At 41.1% G+C, this 20,633-nt stretch overlaps 1 protein-coding gene across 1 annotated transcript in view; it reads right to left on the minus strand.

The window, feature by feature from the left end:
* Positions 1–519: 519 nt before the first annotated feature.
* Positions 520–20,633, minus strand: part of SORCS3 (sortilin related VPS10 domain containing receptor 3) — a 285,430-nt gene continuing 265,316 nt past the window's right edge. The window contains exons 21-27 of the mRNA XM_051800035.1: positions 18,277–18,400; positions 15,513–15,625; positions 13,589–13,720; positions 11,557–11,656; positions 9,390–9,495; positions 5,284–5,444; positions 520–4,692 (exon numbers count right to left, since the gene is read on the minus strand). Of these exons, the coding sequence (XP_051655995.1) occupies positions 4,628–4,692; positions 5,284–5,444; positions 9,390–9,495; positions 11,557–11,656; positions 13,589–13,720; positions 15,513–15,625; positions 18,277–18,400 (801 nt within the window). The 3' untranslated portion in view covers positions 520–4,627. The remainder of the gene's footprint in view (positions 4,693–5,283; positions 5,445–9,389; positions 9,496–11,556; positions 11,657–13,588; positions 13,721–15,512; positions 15,626–18,276; positions 18,401–20,633) is intronic.

Here is a 20,633-nt window from a genome sequence, read left to right on the forward strand (position 1 = left end):
TTTTTCCTTTTTAAACAGTCTCTTCTACCACAGAGCGAAGAAAATACTTTTTCTTTCTTTTATTCTTTTTTTTTTCCCTACATAAACACTCCACAGTCTCTTACAGGCTAAAGTCTGTTAGGTGAGAGTATGGGATTCATGGGGTCATGTCTGCACAAGCAGATAGTTTGCCCCTTCTATTCACCTCCAAGACTCCAAAGATAATCAGCCTGTAGAATGGAAAGGTAAGAAGATAATTATTTTTGGAGGGGAGCAGTAAGAAGGAATGAGAGGTAGTTGTTTTCTCTTTTATCTTAAAAAATCTTGCCTTAGAACATTTCTCTGCTGACCCTCCATGTGCTTTGCATGACCCTGAACAACAGAGTTGGAGGGCCAGATATGGCAAGGGAAATTCAGAAGAAAGAGCAGACTTTGCCGAAAGGAAATATAAGAAGAACAAGGACTGAAAAAGCAGCCAGGGGTAACTCTGATGTACAAAAATACATTTATTTTCAACAATTTCAAAACCACTGCCTTTTTTTACAGTAGAAATATTCAAATGGAACAATAAAACCAAGAACAGTATATATATATGTATATATATGACTCATGCAGTTGTGTTACTGTGTTCAATACAGGTATTGCAATTGTCTGTCTCATTTAATCCTTTAAAATCATGGTGGTGGTTTGGGTTTAGTGCAGTGTCTGACACGTGAGGATTCTGGTTTGGTTTGTTAGACCTGGAATGTGTGTGGGAGTTGATTGAAGGAAAAGAGGACATCAGGGCATCTTTGCACATCCATGAAACCAAACCTTAGTCCAGAAGAAAACACACACTTGCTGCACATGATCTTGTTGATGGCAACTGTGTCTGAAACCCTCTGCAGTCTCCAGTCGCTCTAGTCTTACCTCTGATCCATCTGGGCTTAGTGCTGGGGGTCTCAAGCACTAGTTAAACTAAGCAGAGGATCTGTTTGGTGTTTACATCAGGTTGTCAGCCATACAGAGCCAGAAGTTGCATCTAGTCTCTATGCCTTATGCATTATTCTGAAATTATAGCTAATACAGTAGAATCCATCATGGGGGAAAGGCTGGCAGTGATAGAGGGCACTGACCCAGTTTCTTGCTCTCTGTCTGTTTCTTTTCTTCTTTTTACATAACTAGAGTGTGGGAGCTATTTATGTTCTAGTCATGCCATGGTCTCTTTCCCTCATTACTCAGGTAAGTAACAGTCTACAGCTTCAAGTATTCCCAGTACATTTTCCCCAGGGGGGAATTTTTCCTGCAGGGGAAAAAATCCTAATGACAACCTCAAGTTATCTTGCAGCAAGACACACACAAACAAAAGTGGCCAATGCTCCAGTCTGTGCTAACACCACAGCTCAGTACCTTCCAAAATAGATGAACAGTGTTGATTGCCCAATGCAAACCTTACAGAGGTCCCATGGATAGATAGATACAGCCTTCAGTATCCCACTGGAACACAGTAGTTACCCTTCTAGTATCCTAAAGGAGCAGCTTTCAGTTATGAACACAAGCTTCTTTCAGCTGCCATCAGCCATGACTGTGCCCTAAGGCAGCAGGTATTATTTGGCAAGTCTAGTCCCATGCACACCCTAGGGAGCTCTTTTCAGATGTGCATGGAGCACACCCTGGTCCTGACAGCAGTGTGACAAACTACCCAGAGAGGTAGTGACACCCACTAAGTCTCATGGAACATGAAGTTTGAGTGAACTCAAGAATCAGTCAGGTTTTTTTTTGACATTCAGTTCTGGCTCCACGGATCTTTTTTATCTGCTTTGTAGAATATTTTAGGATCATTTTGGATTGAAAATGGTTTTCTGGATAGATGTTTCTCAAAAAATTAATTGTGTCATTCAGAAATTCCCTAACCTTCATTGAGATTAAATTTCTTTTTGAGAAGTGAAAATGTTTCCATTTTTTCATCATCTTACTCTCAATTTTCCCTCTTTGCTTCCTCCCATTTGTTATGACACATTTAACAGCCATCTTTAAAAGTGTGAAAATTAAATTGCAAAAAGAAATTGTGAAAACTGCAATACCCTGCCTTTCCTGTTAAATCAACATGATATCAATCCCATGAAAAACCTAGAAAACTCCAAACAACAAGGAATATTTTAACTTTGTTTTGTGTTTTATAAAAGAGAAAGTTAACACAGAAAACAATGAGTACTTTACATTCAGTTCTCTGCAGCAGCTCCCCAAATTGGTCCTTTGAACCCTAATGATCAGCAAAGACTAAGATCAGCCCACAGTTTAGCTCAAGGCCCACGGGACCACTGTTTATGTACAACATCCTTCCCATCTATACCTGAATAGAAGCTATGGCCTTGTGCTAACAGTCTTATCACCAGACTAGGCCATTACTGTAAACTACTTTGATGTTTCAGTAGAACAAAGACAGTAATGCAACAGTTATGCACATGTGATGGATGGAAACTCAAGGTTAAGTAGAATAACACAGCCATCACTCTCCAGCTTATACTAGAAACCAGAGCAGAAAAGTGAGGGAAGAAATAGTAGAGAAATATTTTTAAATCAAAAGAAAAGGTCCACAAGCCTGACTGAAATGAAGAAGAAGAATTGAGAATATTTAACTTTAGCACTTCTCACAAAACAGTATTTTCCTAAGTTTTGGTTTTACAATTTTAATCTTGAAATACCTCTTGAGTTTTTCTGCCAAACTGTGTTTAACCACTTTTCTCTACATCTGCAGACCCATCAGGATTTTAACCTTTGATGTGGAGTCCTGCATCCAGATCCTAAAAAATTACAACAAACATTGTCACCTGGTGTCATTTCAGCCTCCTGTTATCACGCAAACAAAAGAACATCTTCCCAGACACGCGTTCAACCTTCCTTTCCCTCCAGTGGGGTCATACAACTCAATACTCTGCAGAATAAGGTTCATTTTTGACATCACCAACTCAAGAAAAATGGATAAAAGTAACTCATCACTAGGTCAACTTCTTACCTCAGAACTCCATCACTCCTAAGGGATATCTTCAATTCAGTGTAGTAGAAAATTTCTAAAGAGCTTTTTCAATACATTTTCTTCATTACCGTCCTTGCTCTAATTAGGAAGCATCAACTAGCACACAGAAATTACTCTGATGGCATTTCCACTCTGAATTGGAAGCTGCTGTTCTGCAGCACTCATAAGAAGGACTTTTCATAGCTCATTTATACAAGTCTGACCCTTCATTGCCCTCTCCAAAGAGCAGTCCCTAATCGCATACATCTTGTTCAGCCAAAATTTACTACTCTTACACATCCTAAATAGCACTTCACTTCATCAGCTTAACTGCTAAAAGCATAACTTCTCCCAGGGAATAAAGCTACTGCAGCCTGCTTCACTGTTGAGTTGAGGTTGTACTAGGTACTGCAAGGCCACTGATATTTGTCCACACTGAGATGGTGATAATTTCATGATTGTTTTCCTCATTTTCACTAACAAATGTCACCAAGATCCTTCTCAGAAGTTGACAACAGTGACAGAGATGAGTAAACAATGAACATCGTTAAAATATTTACGACAGGCTCACAGTCTGTCCCACTAATATCTTCTGCCCCATCATAGGAAATGACACCATATATATATATGTTAAAAAAGGCTTGCAGTTATACACAGAGAAATAAACTATGCTGCTTATAGACAGCTGTGTCAGATTGAAATATGACAGACAACTGGAACACACTTGGAACCAAAGCGTGATTCAGCCACGGTCCCTGGTTGGCTGACGTGTACGAGCACACACGTGTGTGTGTGTGTGTGTGTGTGTGTGTGTGTGTGTGTGCACGCGTGTGTGTGTGCGTGCATGTCTGTGTGTGGTTCAGGTTCTGTTTTAAACATATCTTCTTTTACTAAACATTAAATTATTTCCCAAGAAATAAAAAGCTATGTACATTGTAATTATCTACAGTAGGCCTTCAGCATCCTCGCTATTCACATGCACAGGGTTTAGGCTGCATTCATAAACTCAGGCGTGCTCCTCCACTGCTTGTGGTGCTGCCCCCTCCAGCCAGTCTGTAGTCCAAGGAACACTGATGTGTGTGTTTGCTCTGATTTTTTTTTCCTTTCTCAGCAGTCAACAGTGCCAGAGGGTGACTGAAATTGAAAGCAATTAAAAGAGGCAAGATCCTGTAAAAAGCTGAGACATGCACGTCATCGGGAAGCAAGGGATGTTGGCATGTTGCAGAGCCTCGTCTAACAGCCCAGTCTGAACCCTCTGGCAGAATGAAGTAGATGATTCATGACTTAGTTTGAAAAGGGCTGAAAAGGGACAATTTACTTACAACATGTTGCCTAAGGTACAATACCTATCTGTTGGATTTGAATACTTAATTCCTGTTCTGTGTTTAACAGGAGGCTGGCATTCAAATCCCATTGCACACTGGACTCATTCTTTGCTTTTTATTTCTAATCTGATGTGTATTTCCTAAATATGAAGAACCCCTGCTATTTATGAATGCAGCCCTGGTAAACACAAAAAGCCCACCCCATCCCCTCCCAAATGATAATAATGACATATAACTCTTTCTTTTTTCATAATAATAATAATAATAATAACAATAATAATTACAAATAAAAAGTCAGAAATATTGTAGACCAAGTGGATTCTCAGTATTAAACACTAGTGCAGTTGGGGATTTCCTTTGTGCTTTCACTGTTGGCAATTGTTGAGATGCTTCCTGTGGAGGAGAAAATGGAGAAGAAAGTCAGTGCAGTGGCTTTAACAGTTTGGTCTATATTGCTTCTCACTCCTTCTTAGGATGTGCTTGTTTAAGTGTAAAGACAGCAAAGGTGTTTAGAAGTAAGACATCCTCTTTTGTATTTGCAACAAGTAGGGAGCATGCAGAAAACTCATTACTACAGCTCAGTTGACCAGCAGTAAACTCATTAAACTATTAGGGACATATTTGCTTGCAATCATAGCACACCAACAGTGTAAGCTTGGCTCAGCTGATTCTTTGGAGGGTTCAGCAAATTTGGTACTTCACAGGAGAGGCAGAGTCATGAGCAGGCATAAGTGCGAGACACAGGCATTACTAAGTCCCATATAGCTATTGTTGGCTACAGGTTCCTACCCCGGTCATGTAACACTGTGGGAAAAGTTGTCAGAAAAACTGCCTGTTACTATGTTGCAGAGAGAGATTAACCCCTATCTCAGTGCCTCAGGCTCTACTTGTACCCGGAGTCACAGTCACTGCTTCTCTAATACCCCAGTGACCAACATCCTCATCCAGACTGTGGGAAAAAAAAAAACAGTGGAGGGCTCTCACCCATCACTCTTGTGTCCAGCTCTTTGTCCATCAGCTCCTCAGGGTCTGTGAACTCACTCAGAGTGATTTTGGGGGCATTTTCACTTTGGCTGACAGAGCCAATCATTTCCTGCTCCTTGTCATGCTGAACTTGGGCATAGATGTTAATCCAAGGGATTTTCCTGCACAAGAAAGGAAAACAAGAGGCTATATTTTGTAACACAGGAATCCTCAGCATGTCATTTTTTACTCAGACAAATTAAACTGAGACCAATCCCAGAAATGCAGCTCTGGCAGTGAGCCCTCAGAATGGTGAAAGCAACACAGAGATGTTCATCTCTAAAAGTGCCATTATCATCCACTGATTCCAATACCAGCCTAAAGCTACCCCAAATCCCAGGCCACTGACAGCTGTAAACCCGAGTGTTCTGGTCCTGTCCTTATAAATGAGAAGTCGCACACACAGTGGACACTGTACTCAGCTCAGAGTGCAGCAATCAACTACGTACAATCAGCTGCAATTGTCAGCTCTCTCAGTATTTATTATATGATCAGTGGGGCATTGGAAACCAAAAGTAAAAATCCATTTGAGCACTACTATCAGTTGAGAAAAAAAAATCGCTAGGCTTGCTGCTGTTGACAAGCCCACACTGACTCAATAGGAATTGTCACAGAAAGAGTTATAAAGAATTGGTCCTGCCTCAGAGTACAGGATTTGGAACTCATAGTACCCTTCCAAAGTCTATTTGTTACCATTGCATTGCAAAAAAAATGTTTGTCATGCTATGGATCATGCAAGTTTGCAGGGACTTATTTTCCCTTGCTGCTCAGGAACCCAAAAAAGTTAAGGGAGTATTTCTTCTTCCTTCTTCCAAGTGAAATTAACTTGGACTGTTAGAATGGTATCCTGGAAAGTCAGTTAGTTAGACAGTCCACGCTGCTCAAAAAAAGAAAATCCGGAGAATATTTTCAGTTCCTAAAAGCACACAGGAGAGAGAAAGAAGATATGTTCAAAAGAAATTATATAAAATGTTATATCTTTATGCTAATCTGTCTGCTGTTGGACATGTCAGAGACTGAAAGCAGTGGAAATTGCCTCAACTCTCATGCATTCAATAGATCTATGCTGATACTACTCCAGTGAAGTTTTGGCCTCAACCAACTAGTCCTATTGGCTTGAGCTGGCATTCTGTTCTTAACCAGCAGCAGGCCAGGACATATTGGGAATGTTTAGTAGCAGATAACAAATCTCATTATCTTCTCCCTTTCTCCTAATCTGTAATGTTAAAATATGCCTTACGTGACACTAGAAGACATAAAAACTACACAGGGAATGCAAGAGAACTAAGTCATTCCCATAGGATTTAAGTGTCCAGAATACATCTGGAGATGTGTAGAGACATGGACATGAGAACATGCCTGGAGATACTGGAAGACTTAATTTTGCTTCCAAACAATGCGATGGCAGAGAAGTGATTGTCTTCTGAGCTCGGAGAGGAAAGGTGAGAAAAGCTTTTTAGAACTGTGAATAGAGACCCCTCCACTTCAGAAGGGGGAAAAAGAGTTAGGGAAAGTTAGGGAAAAAAGAGGTGGCTGTACATATGTGTATCCATACACACATACCTAATTCTGCTGTGCCTCGCAGTACAGACACAGGTGGACACAACATCCCACCACACAACTCTGAGCACACACACTTCTGCAGTCCTGTCTCAGGACATGCACACTCCTCGACTGCTCCACCACTGCTCACCACTCATACACACATAGTATTGACCTGCTCATACTACTAGAAATGAAACCACCTCTTTACAGTTTATTTGCATACTCTTCCCTCTTCCTTCCTTTTCCACCTGGACCTGCTCAACAGGCATCTCTCTGGCAGCAGTGTTTAACATGCCTGCTGAGTCTATAAATTGAGGGATTCATAATAAGGAGTCTGTGTGCAAACCAGCAAAGTACCAAATCTGTGAAGTTGTAGAGTTAAAAATTCATGCAGGCCTATTCTCTCCCCACAACATTTCCCTGTACACAGCAGTCCTGTATTCAGGCTGGGATCACCATTAATCAAAAAAGTACACATGCCTAATGGACCTCTGCATCACTGAGAGGTAGAGGAAAGCTTTTGGGTTTGCCCCCCTTCTTCCACTAAGAATTGTTGCATGCTCTCATTTCTGCTTCATTGACCCAGGGGTTTTAGAGAGAGCTGAAAACCTGCTTTCTGTTCTGAAAAATCAAGTAGAGAACTCTCTGTGTATCTGACTTAATCCTAAACTTTGTTGGTTCGTTCTGGGTTCATCCTCTTTGGGACAGACCAGATAAGGGGGGACAGCAAGTTGATGAGCTTTTGTGCTAAGCAAAACTGATGCTTTAACCACCTTCCTCCTCACTCCCAATTTGTAATACCTTCAATTTTCAGACAGATTTTAACAAGGCAGGTCTTCCCAGCCCTGGAGCACAGTAGAAAGCTGATGGCTGCGATGCTCAAGGCTCAGGATGCTAAAGTAGTACAAGAGTCAGTTTTATGAGCTGTAGTAGTATAACGTGACCTGGAGACTGCCAAAGCAGATTAACAAGCTCCTCACTGTTTCTGGCAGCTGGAATATACAGATCCTTCTTTCTCATAACAAATTGCTGACAAAGACATCAGTCCAAACAAGAAACCATCTCACCAAGAAAGAAAGGAAAGCATGTCTTACACAGGTTTGTACCTACACCTTGACACATCCCCCAGAAAGACTTCTTTGCCCTCCTCATCTTACATATGGGCATGAGAGAAATCATCAGATGTCTCCCCAGCACGTTATTAAACCAATGCCTTAAACAAGTCCCATGTCCCATTCCCCATTCATATGGGAAGCTGTATTCCACCTCACAGAAGCAGAGAGAGGATTTCAGACTGCGATTAGGAGGTCATGCTGAAGGCCTTGAAATCTGCGTCTGAGCAGATTCACATAAATGCATTCTCTGGAAATTATCCTGGGCTACTGAAGTCAGTGGGAGCTTGGTCACAGATATCAATGTGCACAGGATCAAGCACTAGAAGCAGGGTCACTCACTGATTTTGACAATGATTAACGTAAGAGGTTAGAAATTATGGAAACTAAATCTGAAGAAGAGGATACATGCAGTATTATCATTCCATTTTTAATAGTTTGTATCCCACTATGATCATTAAAGAGTACTAGCATTATTCTGGAGTGCAGAAAAGCTGGAGAAAGAAACATAGCTGGAATTGGACAGGAAGAGCTGTAGTTTCCCCATTTGAAGGAACTACTATGCCCAGGAAGTTTGATTTTTTTTTTTTTTTTAATTTTTTTTTTTTTTTTTTTTGAAATCAGACTCAGCTTATGCTTCTAATACAGTATTTTACCACTGGGCAGGATCTGGGCACATAAATCATTTTATATAGTAAGTACTGTACTGAATGCAAAGTTCCTTCTAAGGAGCTCCATCTGCCTAAAATATATTCTCATAAAGCAGCCCTAGAGCAAACAGGTCATTCTTATCACATATTTTGTTTCACAGCTTGCAGTAGCCAAGTGCCATGGGCCAGCACTGGTCCTACCTGCTGCTGGAAGCAAAAGGTTTACATTAACATCTGTCAAAGTAAATCTCAGCACAGATTCCCAAAGGCATTTTGATGCTTTACACAAAATTTTCTGGCTTTGAGTCTCCCACCTTTAACATAATCACACCTGTTCCTCTGCAAAACTAACCCATTCACTTTGCAAGATACAAATGAGATGCTGCAAATGAGAAGGCAGATGGCCAGGTGGACATAGGCTCTATGAAGCCACATATTATGTGGTTTTTTGATTAAGCCTGCCCTGTGCATCTCAGTACCCAGAGAGCACAGAGGATTCCCGTTTCTGATGTGTGGTTCAAACACATCTGCTGAAGCAGGCTACAGCTTGATTTCTGAGCTCTTGATGAGCTTTTGGAACACTGAGTTTGTGGTCAAAGGGCAGTAGATGGTTTTCTCTTGTAGAAATAGGGAACTATACTGGTCTAAGTCTCAGGCCAGCATAACTTGCTCTACGTTTGCAGTTCAGGCACAGCTCTGCCTAGTTTTTCTATAAACCACTCAGTGTCTCCTTCTCCCATCCCAAAGTTTTTCAACTTACCTCTTGAATTTGTAGATTAAAAAAACAGCCAAGCCTACAAACACCACAGACAGCAACATCAGCATCGCAGAACTGCTGTGACCCGAGCTGGAATCAACAAGGGGTGCTGCAGGACGAAAAGCAGAGCATTATATTTTCAGGATTTACAAGGGAACACATTAACTAGCAGAGACTTGAGCTCAACTCTGTCTTTGTCACATCTGCTTTATCATCAGTGCATGGTGCACACTGTTTTCGGAAAAACTAATCAGTAGGAAACAAATTGACTCTCTCGTCCTTCAAAAGTCAAGCCCCCTTTTCAAGACAGTGCAGTCTAACATCTCCGAGTGAAAAGGCACAGCAAGATATGCTTAGCTGAATGCCTGATCACTCCTGTGTTAACAGTGTGGGCTATTTCTCTTCAGGATTTTCCAGGGACTGGAGTGAAAATGAATTTTATGAAGCGTGTCTTAATGCATGTGTATTCCCCTTTGGAGAAGCTACCTCAGAGCATCAATGAACAGCACAACTCCCATCTTCCAAGGACGTATGTCTGTCTCACATGTGACAGTCTTGTGAGAAGCCTCAAGGCTCATCCTGGTATTGGACCTTAGAGACTTTTAAATCGAGTCAGTTTTCATAATGTGGAGGAGCCCAAGCAATAATCCTGGACCCAAGCACGCAATACATTATAACATTTTGGAGATTTGATCCATCAATCCTTGACATTTTCGGTGGTTTAAATACAGTATATTCCTATACCTTGTTTATGCAGCTATTCCCACAGCTCATCAGAGCACACTATCTTAATGGCCTGAGCACTGTGCTGAGAATCAAGTGTCTGATGAGAAGTCTCTAATGAGGCACAAATGATTATAAGTAGCAGCTAAGTGTTTCTCATTCTGCATAAATATTTGGTTTTGGTGTTTTACTATTCTCTATTCTTTTTCTGTCACCCTGAAGATGGGAACAAAGTCATGCAAATATAGTCACTTCTGATTTTGTTGCCAAACTTCCACACCTAACAATCTGATCCTGCCAATATTCTGCTACTTATACTTCTGACTGTTTTATGGAAAAGAGTGTCACTTAATCCAAGGCAAAATACTATGGGAATGGTCATGAAACATACAGTACCCACACCGGAAGGGGTGCAATAATAGTTGTGCAATATATGTTAAATGTGATGTCTTGCTAGAATAAATCCAAATTCTGGAGAATTCGAGCCACCTGGAGACTGCCGACATTTGTATCCCACTCCCAGTTTTTCAAATTAAATAATTCCAGCCTACTCCTGTTAACATCTGACTCTCATCCCCAAACACTGTTAAAGAGTGAAGGTAAAAAGATATTACCTGTAGGGAAAGTCACGAGCTTTGATTTCCCCCAGTTCTTGGCTCTCTCAGAGCCTCTCATAAAAAGAAGCTGAAGTGTATTACTGCGGAATAGGAATCCCAGTCTTTCAGAGAGGCTATCAGCAATGGTACTTGCACAAGATCCCACATTGCAGACAATTGCAAGGGCAGTCATAAAAATCAAGGGCAAAATTAAATCCATCACCTCCTTTGTAACCATGACTGTCTCACCAATAGCTGAGAGCTTCACATCAGGGTAGTTTAAAGCAAAGGGGGTGATGAAGCTTAAAGTGACTGTTGGTTACTCTGTCCAAAAATGAAGATAGGTTGAAATTTAAATAAATTCCAATTTGTAGAAGTCAGTATTCAGGCACATATTCCCTGTAAGAGGCCTAGATCTTCCTTTCACGAGTACTTTGCCACTTTAAAGGTTTTAGCTAGTAATAACTGTAACAAGCCCTTTGCAATAAGGATTTGATCCAATATCCATGTAAGTTAGCAATATCTCCCCTGAATTCCACATGTGCCCAATGAGGGCTCTATAGAACACCATTCACCTGGTTTTCTAAAACACTTGAAAAACACCAATGCACTGGTTGATTAAACCATAGGGAACTCTTACAAGGTACTTTTTATACTTGTACAAACTGGAGCATGAAGATGCCCCTGATGGATTGTTTTTAACACTTCCTGCTTCTACCACAATGCCTCAATGAGTCCTATGTGTCCCAGTAGCACATACCAAACTGTGAGTGCTCTGATGTAAACTGGTTCTCCTAGAGTTGTCTGAAGCCTCAAGAGAACCACAGCTAGGCATTTGACTCCACACTCACCTAATGTTAACTGAGTAACATACACAACGACTTCAACACCAGGCTTCAGTTCAAACTGGACCAGGTTCTGGTTGAGAGCATTAAAAAGGATTTCTACCACCTGAAGAAATAAGAAGAGGTACAATAGTTACAATATAGAAGATAGCAAAGTCTGGAGAACATTCAGGAATGCACATAAGCCAAGAAAGGTGCTAATTTCTCTTAGTGCTTTCAGGAAGGACTGAGGAAGTGGAAAGATGTACATGTGCTCTATATGGAACTCAGTGTTATTGTGTGCAAATCGCCCTTACAGGACTTTTGAGACTTACATAGTATGTTGTTATATCTCTCCTGAGGAGCAAATCAAGAGGGTTAGCAAATTTTTTTTTATTTTCTGGGGAGGCTACAGGAGGAGGAGGGAAAATAACTAAGGATCTTTTTACCCTCGACAATATCCTGTGAGTTTGATCAAATGCATTTGGCAATCACTGACCTATTGGCCTTTTATTGGTGGATAATGGAACTAAGTTAGTCTCATCTTACACTTCTTTATTCATATTGATCCTGTCATATAGCTTCTATTTAAATAGGCTATTGGAGAGATGAGACAATCCAGTTTTTAAGATTAGTGAAAAATTTGCCATATTTCTCCATCACTTAGAAAAGCAGCCTTAGACTGTAGTTTACTGGAGTTGCTGAGCTGGGATATCAGCAACCCTGCTATGATGTATTTATTTGGTCGCCCCAGAGCACACACTTGGCATGTCACACTGGAACCTGAGTTTGTTGATTCCTGATCTCCATAGAGTAGTTCTCATAGACAGGGCACAGCTACTGAGTAGTCTTGATAACCTACTCTCCAGGGCAGAGCTCCTCAAGCAGAAGCCAACAACAGGTGCCAAGGTACAACTGAGTAGACTGTCAAATAAAATTAGAGCACTAGAGCTTCAGGCCTCATGCCCACTTAGTCAGAAACCTAACTGAGCTGTCAGCATAAGACTGATATATGAAATATTTACACAATAGCTTGTTCAGATGGAGTTCTAGTACTGACAGGTCCTACTGAACAGGATAGACATGACTCCCAGAACACCTCCTCCAAAAAATCTTTCAAATCTTCCCACTTCAGTGCATCTCTTCTGCACTCTGAACACCATAAATTTGAGAGGCCAGCTTTGCTACCTTTCTAGGACAAAAGTACTACTCTACAGGAACTGACTTTACTCAGTGGGTGATAAGAACTCCCACTGAATTCAGTAGTCCTCTGAATTATTTAATATTTGATCACAGAAAACTTAGTCTTCCAAGAGTTATGTGGCACTGGGCTTACCCATAGCTTGCATGCTGCTGCATAGCTTGTATGCAGCACTGTAAAAATGCTGCATACAAGAACACTAGCTAGAGCTGAGCAGCCTTTCCAGCAGCAGTACTTCACTCCTTTGCCTTTATAGACTTGATTTAATCACTTGGTAATTCTAACATGAAAGCTTAGCAGACTAATGCTGTTGTTCCTAGCTCTTTCCTTGCCTGCATATCACTGTTGCTATTCATCACCGTAATTACCTATTTATCTAAATGGATGGATATTGTAACTTCCAAATATAGTTTGCACAGGACATTCGCTGCTGCAGAAAAAAAAAAAAAAGAGGTCTTGTTCCTGTGATATATGAGCTGAAGAGCCTGATTTATTTTTAGTAAACCTCAGTATATTATCTTGCTGCTTTGGCCTCTGTCTATTAGCATTCCTCCAGGGACTAGAGGGAGTACATATTCAAGGTTCCTTTGGCCATAACTACCGTAATAAGGACACACCACTGATTTAGTAAGAATTTCTTCTAGTGGTAGACTGTGACATATTTCAGTGAGGTATTAGAAATCCTGTTTTTCCTCTGAAAATAATTTTCTTTAATGCCATAAACTGTAGCACCACAGTCCCAGACGCATCAGTTTCCACCACACTTATTGTAAGTATTTTCAATGCTGCACAACTTAAGGGGCCCATCTGCAAATGATACAACAGGAATAAATGTTCCATTAATTCTTCTTTCCTTACTTGCTCTAGATCACCCTCACTGCTTTTCCTCCTTTCTGTTGTGTTTTTATGAGGCAGTATGAACAGTTCAGCAGAAGTAGGTAGTCCAGGAAACACAGCTACCAAGATCTGTTCATCAGGGATACCAGTCACCTAAAAAAAAGTAAAAGAAAAGCAAAAAGGAGGGCTCTAGCTGCTATTTTGTTAGTCATATTTCTATTCACTACCAGAAATGGTGCTGCTGTTAAATTTTTATTTACCCATTCCAGTGTAGGTGTTATGGTCCTAAGGAGCCAGTCTGCCCATTTAGTGGGTCAGAAATTGAAGTTCTGCTAAATATCCACTCTACTTCCTTTCTAGAAGTAAACATAGGCTTGACAACATCCCTGGACCCAAAGATCTCAACCCAAAGTCCAGACACAGCGTGTCTCCAGGTCTGAATTTTCCATACAGTTCTTGCTACAAAAGAATGACCCAAACTCAGATCCAGAGAGTGTCTCAGTGACCACTGGTGAGTGTGCAAATAACAAGGACACATGAAGAAATTTACTGCAATCACTTTATATTACCAGGTTGTGGGGATCCATATTTGCCATACATGAATAACCATGTCCACAGTGGGAGATTTTTTACTACTGTGGCTGATCAGGAGGGCTGTGCAAGGGGCTGCTCAGTTTACTGAATCAAGAGTACCTGATGCTCACAATTGCCTTCAGCACGACCTGCCCACCAAGGCTGCTGCCCTCTCTCCCCAAATCCAAGCTGTGCATCCTCCATAGGGCAGGAAGCCTCCCCTCCCTCAGAAATGCTCAGCTACCTTGAGCTCCATGGCCTCATTCATGAGCTGAAATATATTAGCAGGGCATACCATTCCCAGTGGGATATACAAGCAAGCACTTCTACAAGATTTCTACTGTTCTCTGTAACCCTTCATAGTTACAACCTAATTAATCTCTTTTTTTCCTGCAAGCTTGACTCTGAATACAGTAAAAGGGAACAACAGTTTAAAAAAATTAACTTAGTGTTTTCTCAGGATGAAAAAACAACGTAGGAAATCTTATAAACTGTGAATTTTGAGTGGGCTGCAGATGAGAAAAGCTGAGCAGGTTTGTACTTTCCCAGTAAAAATAATCAGCCTCCATTTCTAAGAACAGCTGTAGCTGAAGAAAAAAAAGCAAGATACATTTTTGGCAGGATGCAAAACCCACAAAAGCTTGTCTAAATCTATCTCCTGATTTCATACAAAACCAAAGTCCCTGACTATTTGATATCATAAATTATTCTGTCCCCTTTCCTGCAAGAATATGAGTACTAATTTACATATTCTAATTAATCCCAAAGGAAGATTCAGTATTCTTCCTACCCACAGAAGTCTCTCTTTATCCTGTATTTTCAAGGTAAGTTTATTTTCACTCTGAATTCTTATTTTTTTGTCCCAGTTGGAAAGGGAGTAGAGCTCTAAAATGTTCAGCTGCTACATGTAGCTGCATGTGGAACTCCTGACTGAGTATCAGGAAGAGATAAAAATATCTTCCTCATGCATCCAGCCTACTACAATGCCTGTCTTCTGGGATGAGGTAGATCCGCTGTTTAAGAACACGCAGTAACACTAACCAAATATTTGGAGTAGAAAACAGTAGATAATGTCATATCAATTTGTCAAGATAAAAATAATGACAATCAAGAATTTGCAAAATCATCAGGGATATTAAAAGCTAAAAAGTACCACAGAAATATTAATAAAAGTAATTGTAATATTTCCACAAAATTACCAATATAATTTGCCTCTGTAAAAAGATCCAGCACACTAAGAAGCTTTTTATTGATTTTTAATGATAGCCTCATTACTGCTGTCCTTTCCCATTCTTTCAAGCTAGTATGTCAAAAAAGTGCATGTTTTAACCACCTAGTCAATATTAGTAGACACAAGGAAACAGATGCTCACCTGTACTAGTGCTCTCTTGATGACTTTCCCAATGTCTTGTCTCCATTCAGGGATGTCAGGGTTATGGTAGTCCAAGTTGGGAGAAAATGAAAGGAGCTGAGATTGGAAATACTCTGGAATAAAATTAAATAGGCAGTGTTCAGGCTACAGATAAGGGTGCAGAAGACAACAGGAAGACCATAATTATCTTAAAGCAAGAGAGAGAAAAGGCTGAAGGAAGAAAAAGGCTGGCTAACACTAAGCAGGATGGAAAGCTTGTAAGGAACAAATTCTTATAATGGTTCTTATAAAGGACATTCTACCATAATGCCAGCCTCTGGCTTTCCCCAAAGAGACAGAAGCAAGAATGAGAGAGGTGAGGAGATGTCTTCCCTTCATGATGCCTCTGAGCTTTGCAATTTTGCCACTCAACTTTGTCAGATTCTGCTTGCAAGGAAGTTGACCAGAAAATAAGGCAGCACCTGGCTGAAATTTGGAAGGTCTGTATAATTGTATGCATTGTGGTCTGCAGAGCAAACACTTGCTGTAAGTAATGTTTTCAAAAACATATTATCTGTTTGCTCTCCTGGAGGGAAGCCATGAGTGGTTAATACCCCAACAAAGCAGAACACAGTGGTGCTAATGACTGGCTAATCAAGCAATGGCTATTCACAAAACACTTGGAAATTGCTTCCTAATTGACTGATTGCTGGGAAGAAGAAAAACTTCCTAGACTTCAAATACAGAACAATTTATTTTTTTTTCCAATTCCAACTCTCCCCTCTGGTGTCACCAGAGACCAAGCCTAGAGTCCTTATGACAGCTGTGCACAATGGATTTGGGCCAGTGGAAGGCACAGATTCAGGACAGGAATCAAGCTCAGATTTAAGTTATCAGGGCAGAAGACTCTCCTTTATGTTTCTGGAGATGTGCTGTGCCTCACCTTGAAGCAACTGATCTCCAGGCTCTTCAAACAAGTACCATTAATCATTTGTAAGAAGGCACTAGTTTTAGATCAAGATAAGCCAGCCAGAGTATAAATGAGGAAATCCACAGAATAGCAGGGATGTGCCAGCACAGCATTTATTTGGCATCTTTTGCAAGATCTGTTCTTTCTGTCTAGATAGTGCAGTATCTTTTAAAATAAAACAAGCACCAAAGAGAGTAGGGAACCTCTCTCAAGTTCTGAAGGTTTATCCCAGAGCCTGATATATAAAATCTACTTTTGACCCCTCAGTACCATGTCCAATTTATTTTTTGAGCAAATTCTTCTCTGTTAATCTCAATTTGAGAAAATCCTGGATAAATCTCCTCCACTGATAGCACCAGAAATCCATACCTTCCTGCCTAGAGCCATAATCACTTGACATAGGACACTAGGGTACAAATTTAGCAAAGTGCATGTTTACTAAATGTGTCACTCATTTATGTACTCAGATCTGAATTGATCACCCGACTGGGGGATTGGAAGGACTCCTTCCCTAGACCAGGTCAGTCTGCAGCACAGCACTGCACAGGACTATTTGGACATTTCAACTGGGTCAATTTCTCTTTGTGTTAAAGCCAAAAGATTTGGATCTTTTAAACAGAATGGCAAGATTTCTTCCAAGGTGTTTAAAAACAGAGTCAGGAGAACACTCTCTGGGACGTACTGGGACAAAAGATTGAGATCACCTGTGGGGATCCCTCTTAGATATGCCTGATTCAGGTTTATTCCAGAAACTAGTAGAAAGATGGAAATTTCCCAAAAGTAAGCACTTTGCAATGCTCAAAATCATCAAGTTACTAATACTTGCTAATAGCAAGTTTGGGTATTATTAAATCATATTAACAAATTATTAAAACCCATTGTATTTTATGGCCAGACAATCAATAAATATCTGTTTAGTTGGTTGCTAAGTCTGAGAATACAGCAGGACATTTATATGTATTTAATTACTGAAACAAGACACACATAGTTCAACTACACAGTGCTGGACTTCAAATCAACCCAAATTATTTGAAGCCCAGGTCTCTCACTAAAACTTGCTATCCAAAGAAAAGCTTGTCCTCAAATGTTGTATGCCACTAACTGGATAAGGAAAATGAAGACTGACCCAGGGTGGAAATTATTCTCTGGAGAAATCTCAAAGTCCTGGCCAGAGCTGCTGAGATAGCCCTTTCACTCAGGATTTATCAAGCCCCAAACAGGGTAACCTCTGTGGTTGGCCAAAGGGTCTTTTTTGGAGCCCATGGAATGCAGATACAGCAAGAACATACCAAACATTACCCATAGGGAAATCCCATGGGCTCACTCAGACCTCCAGCTGTGACATGGAAGATGGGCAGAGACAGCAACAGTCATTTCTGTCCCCTCTTTTCCAGACCCCTCCAGACTCCTGTCATTTATACAATCACTGATAGAGAGAGACACCAGGTGCATTCAGACCACCTTAACGGTGAACTACGACTATTTCTTTCCACAGCTGGAAAGCTGAAGGAAGGCAGTCTGATTGCAGCTCCAAGTGTTTTTTATTTTTGGGAGTTGCCTGTCTGGGTGTACAGACAGACCAACAGACAAAGGAGACACCAGCCACCTTACTATTGCTGAGTTTACAGATTTGGCTAGCTGCCACACCCTATTCACTTCTGTATTCTGTCATCATGACACATCTTTGTCATCAGAGGTTTATCTCCAGAGGTTCCTCCAGACACTTATTAGTTCCCAGAGTTCATTTTGGATCAGCAGTGTCTGTCTGTCTGTGCTTCAACCCCCTGAGACACAATTGTAAAAGGCTGAGGGTACCATGCACTGCGATCTCCTTGGTGTCTTGGATGAGGGTGTTGCCTCCAGCAACTTGCACAGTTACAGTGTTCGTCCCCTCCACAGTGAACATGTACGAGATGCTGCTCTCCAAGGTGATGAGGGGCTGTAAGAAGCAAACACAGATGGCAATATCAAAATCAGGGTGAGATTAACTCAGGATCACAATGTGTACTTTAATCTACCAGGCAACAACATCCTTCCTCCCTGGTACAGGCATGGTGCTACAAGTTGGCATGTCCTGCCAAGGACTAAACATGGCTCAAACACAACCCTGTGAGAAGTGTCCCATAGGCAGAGGTTTCTCTCACTTCAGTGAACGCTTCCTGAAATATTCTTCCACTGAACTGCAACCCATTATACTATAGACTTCTTGATAGAACACAGTTGGCAATTGCAGAGTTACTGCTGCAGAATGCAATGTTGTACACACATAGACACACACACAGACACACACACACACACACATTCACCCAGCACAGTTGCTATATCAGCTGCCCGAAACACAAGCTCAGATTGAAAATAAACCTAATATGCAGATGCTTCTTCAAACAATCCATATTGTTCAGATTCAGGGCCAGCCTCTGCTTTTATGAGCATAAATCCATTTATCTATCACAAAGCAACACTGCTCAGGTCAGAGTGAGGACATCCAGCATTGCCCTGTCCATGCTTTGAACCTGTAAGCCAGCTTCAACCATAAGCTGGCAAACTGTGCTAACCAGGCTGAAAGCACAGCATAATTCCTGCTGAAAATGCTGACTGAATGTGGCTGTGGAAGGGACCCATGCTGGAGCAGTACATGAAGAACTGCAGCCCATGGGAAGGGCCCACATTTGAGAAATTCATGGAAAGCTGTCTCCCACAGGACGAACTCCCTCCCATAAGCAGGGGAAGAATGTGAGGAGTCCTCCCCCTGAGAATGAAGGAGCAGCAGAGACAATGGGTAATGAATTGACCACAGCCCCTACTCCCTGCCTCCCTGCACTGTTGGGGAGAGAGGAGGTAGAGAATTCAGGAGTGAAGGTGAACCCAGAAAGAAGGAAGGGATGGGGGAAGGGGTTTTAAGATTTGGTTTTATTTCTTATTATCCTACTTTGATTTAATTGGTAATAAATTACACTAATCTCACCAAGTCAAGGCTGTTTTGCCCGTTACAGTAATCAGTGATCACTCCCTGTCCTTATTGTGACCTGATTTTTTTATATTTTATGTCTCCCGTCCACTTGAGGAGGGCAGTGATAGAGAGGCTTTGGTGGGCACTTGATGTCCAGACAGGGTCAACCCACCACAATTGAAAATCAAAGGGCCATCCCTCACAGTGCCACTGATTTGACAGCTGGTCTCCAGAAAAAACTCTTAGTTTAGATTAAACCATTAAAATGGGAATAGTTATACTAATCTCCATTGCACACAGAGATCTAAGAGAACAGATAAAGCCATTGTACCATTGCTATTGTCCCTTCACTACACTGCCAGTTTGTTTCCAGAGGAAAACCTCTAAACATTCACCTTCCAGCTCTCTTGCTTTATCCTATCAGACTGACAACCTGACTGCACTTCACAACAGCAGTCATATATGTCATTTTCAAAGCCAAATCAAAATTTCCACCAGCATAGGCCAGACTGGCAAACACGTTTCTCTCTTTGTAGAATGCCACATTCTTTTCACTCCCTCATCTATGAGATGAAAAAGCAGTAAAAAAACAAAAAGTCTGAACACATGGGACTCCGACCAAGGGCTCCAGCTTGTACCAGCCCTAAAGGCCTGGCCAACATTTACTTAGATATATGTGGATCTGGGACAAGCCCAATGGGCCTGTATCAAACTGCAGTGATATTGATATTAGCAATCTTCCTGGAGGTTACAGGTTGTGGCTCTGTGCAAAGGCAGATAAGAGGAAGCAGTCTGGCCTTTAAAATTACAGTTTTTCCTTTTGGTATGTGTGTATGCCGTACATTCCATTATCATGGATGATTTCACCTCCATCATAGAGTTTTAACATCCAGCCAACTCCTTAATTTTAATTCAAGCACCAACACCTAGATGCTAACTCCAAATTAAATTAAGTAGTTTAAGGTTCATTTGCTCAAACCTATTAAGACAGTTGGATACATTTATTAAACTGGACCTGTGTTAATCCAAGCAAATTGGCCTTTGAGCATACTGCAAAAATCAGCACAGTAGAGGAGTTCCAGCAGGGTGGGGAGAGCAGTAGAAGAGCCTCAGCCAGAGTCCTTGAGTCTGAGACAGAATTCACCAGTGCAGGAGCACAGAGAGTGAGACTGCACAGAGACACAAGACACATCTAGTTCTGCCTGGGATTGCTATGGGCTGA

Source organism: Manacus candei, unplaced genomic scaffold, assembly GCF_025592945.1.
Source record: "Manacus candei isolate 608988 ecotype Guabito, Panama unplaced genomic scaffold, ASM2559294v1 h1tg000050l, whole genome shotgun sequence".
Classification (NCBI taxonomy): Eukaryota; Metazoa; Chordata; class Aves; order Passeriformes; family Pipridae; genus Manacus; species Manacus candei.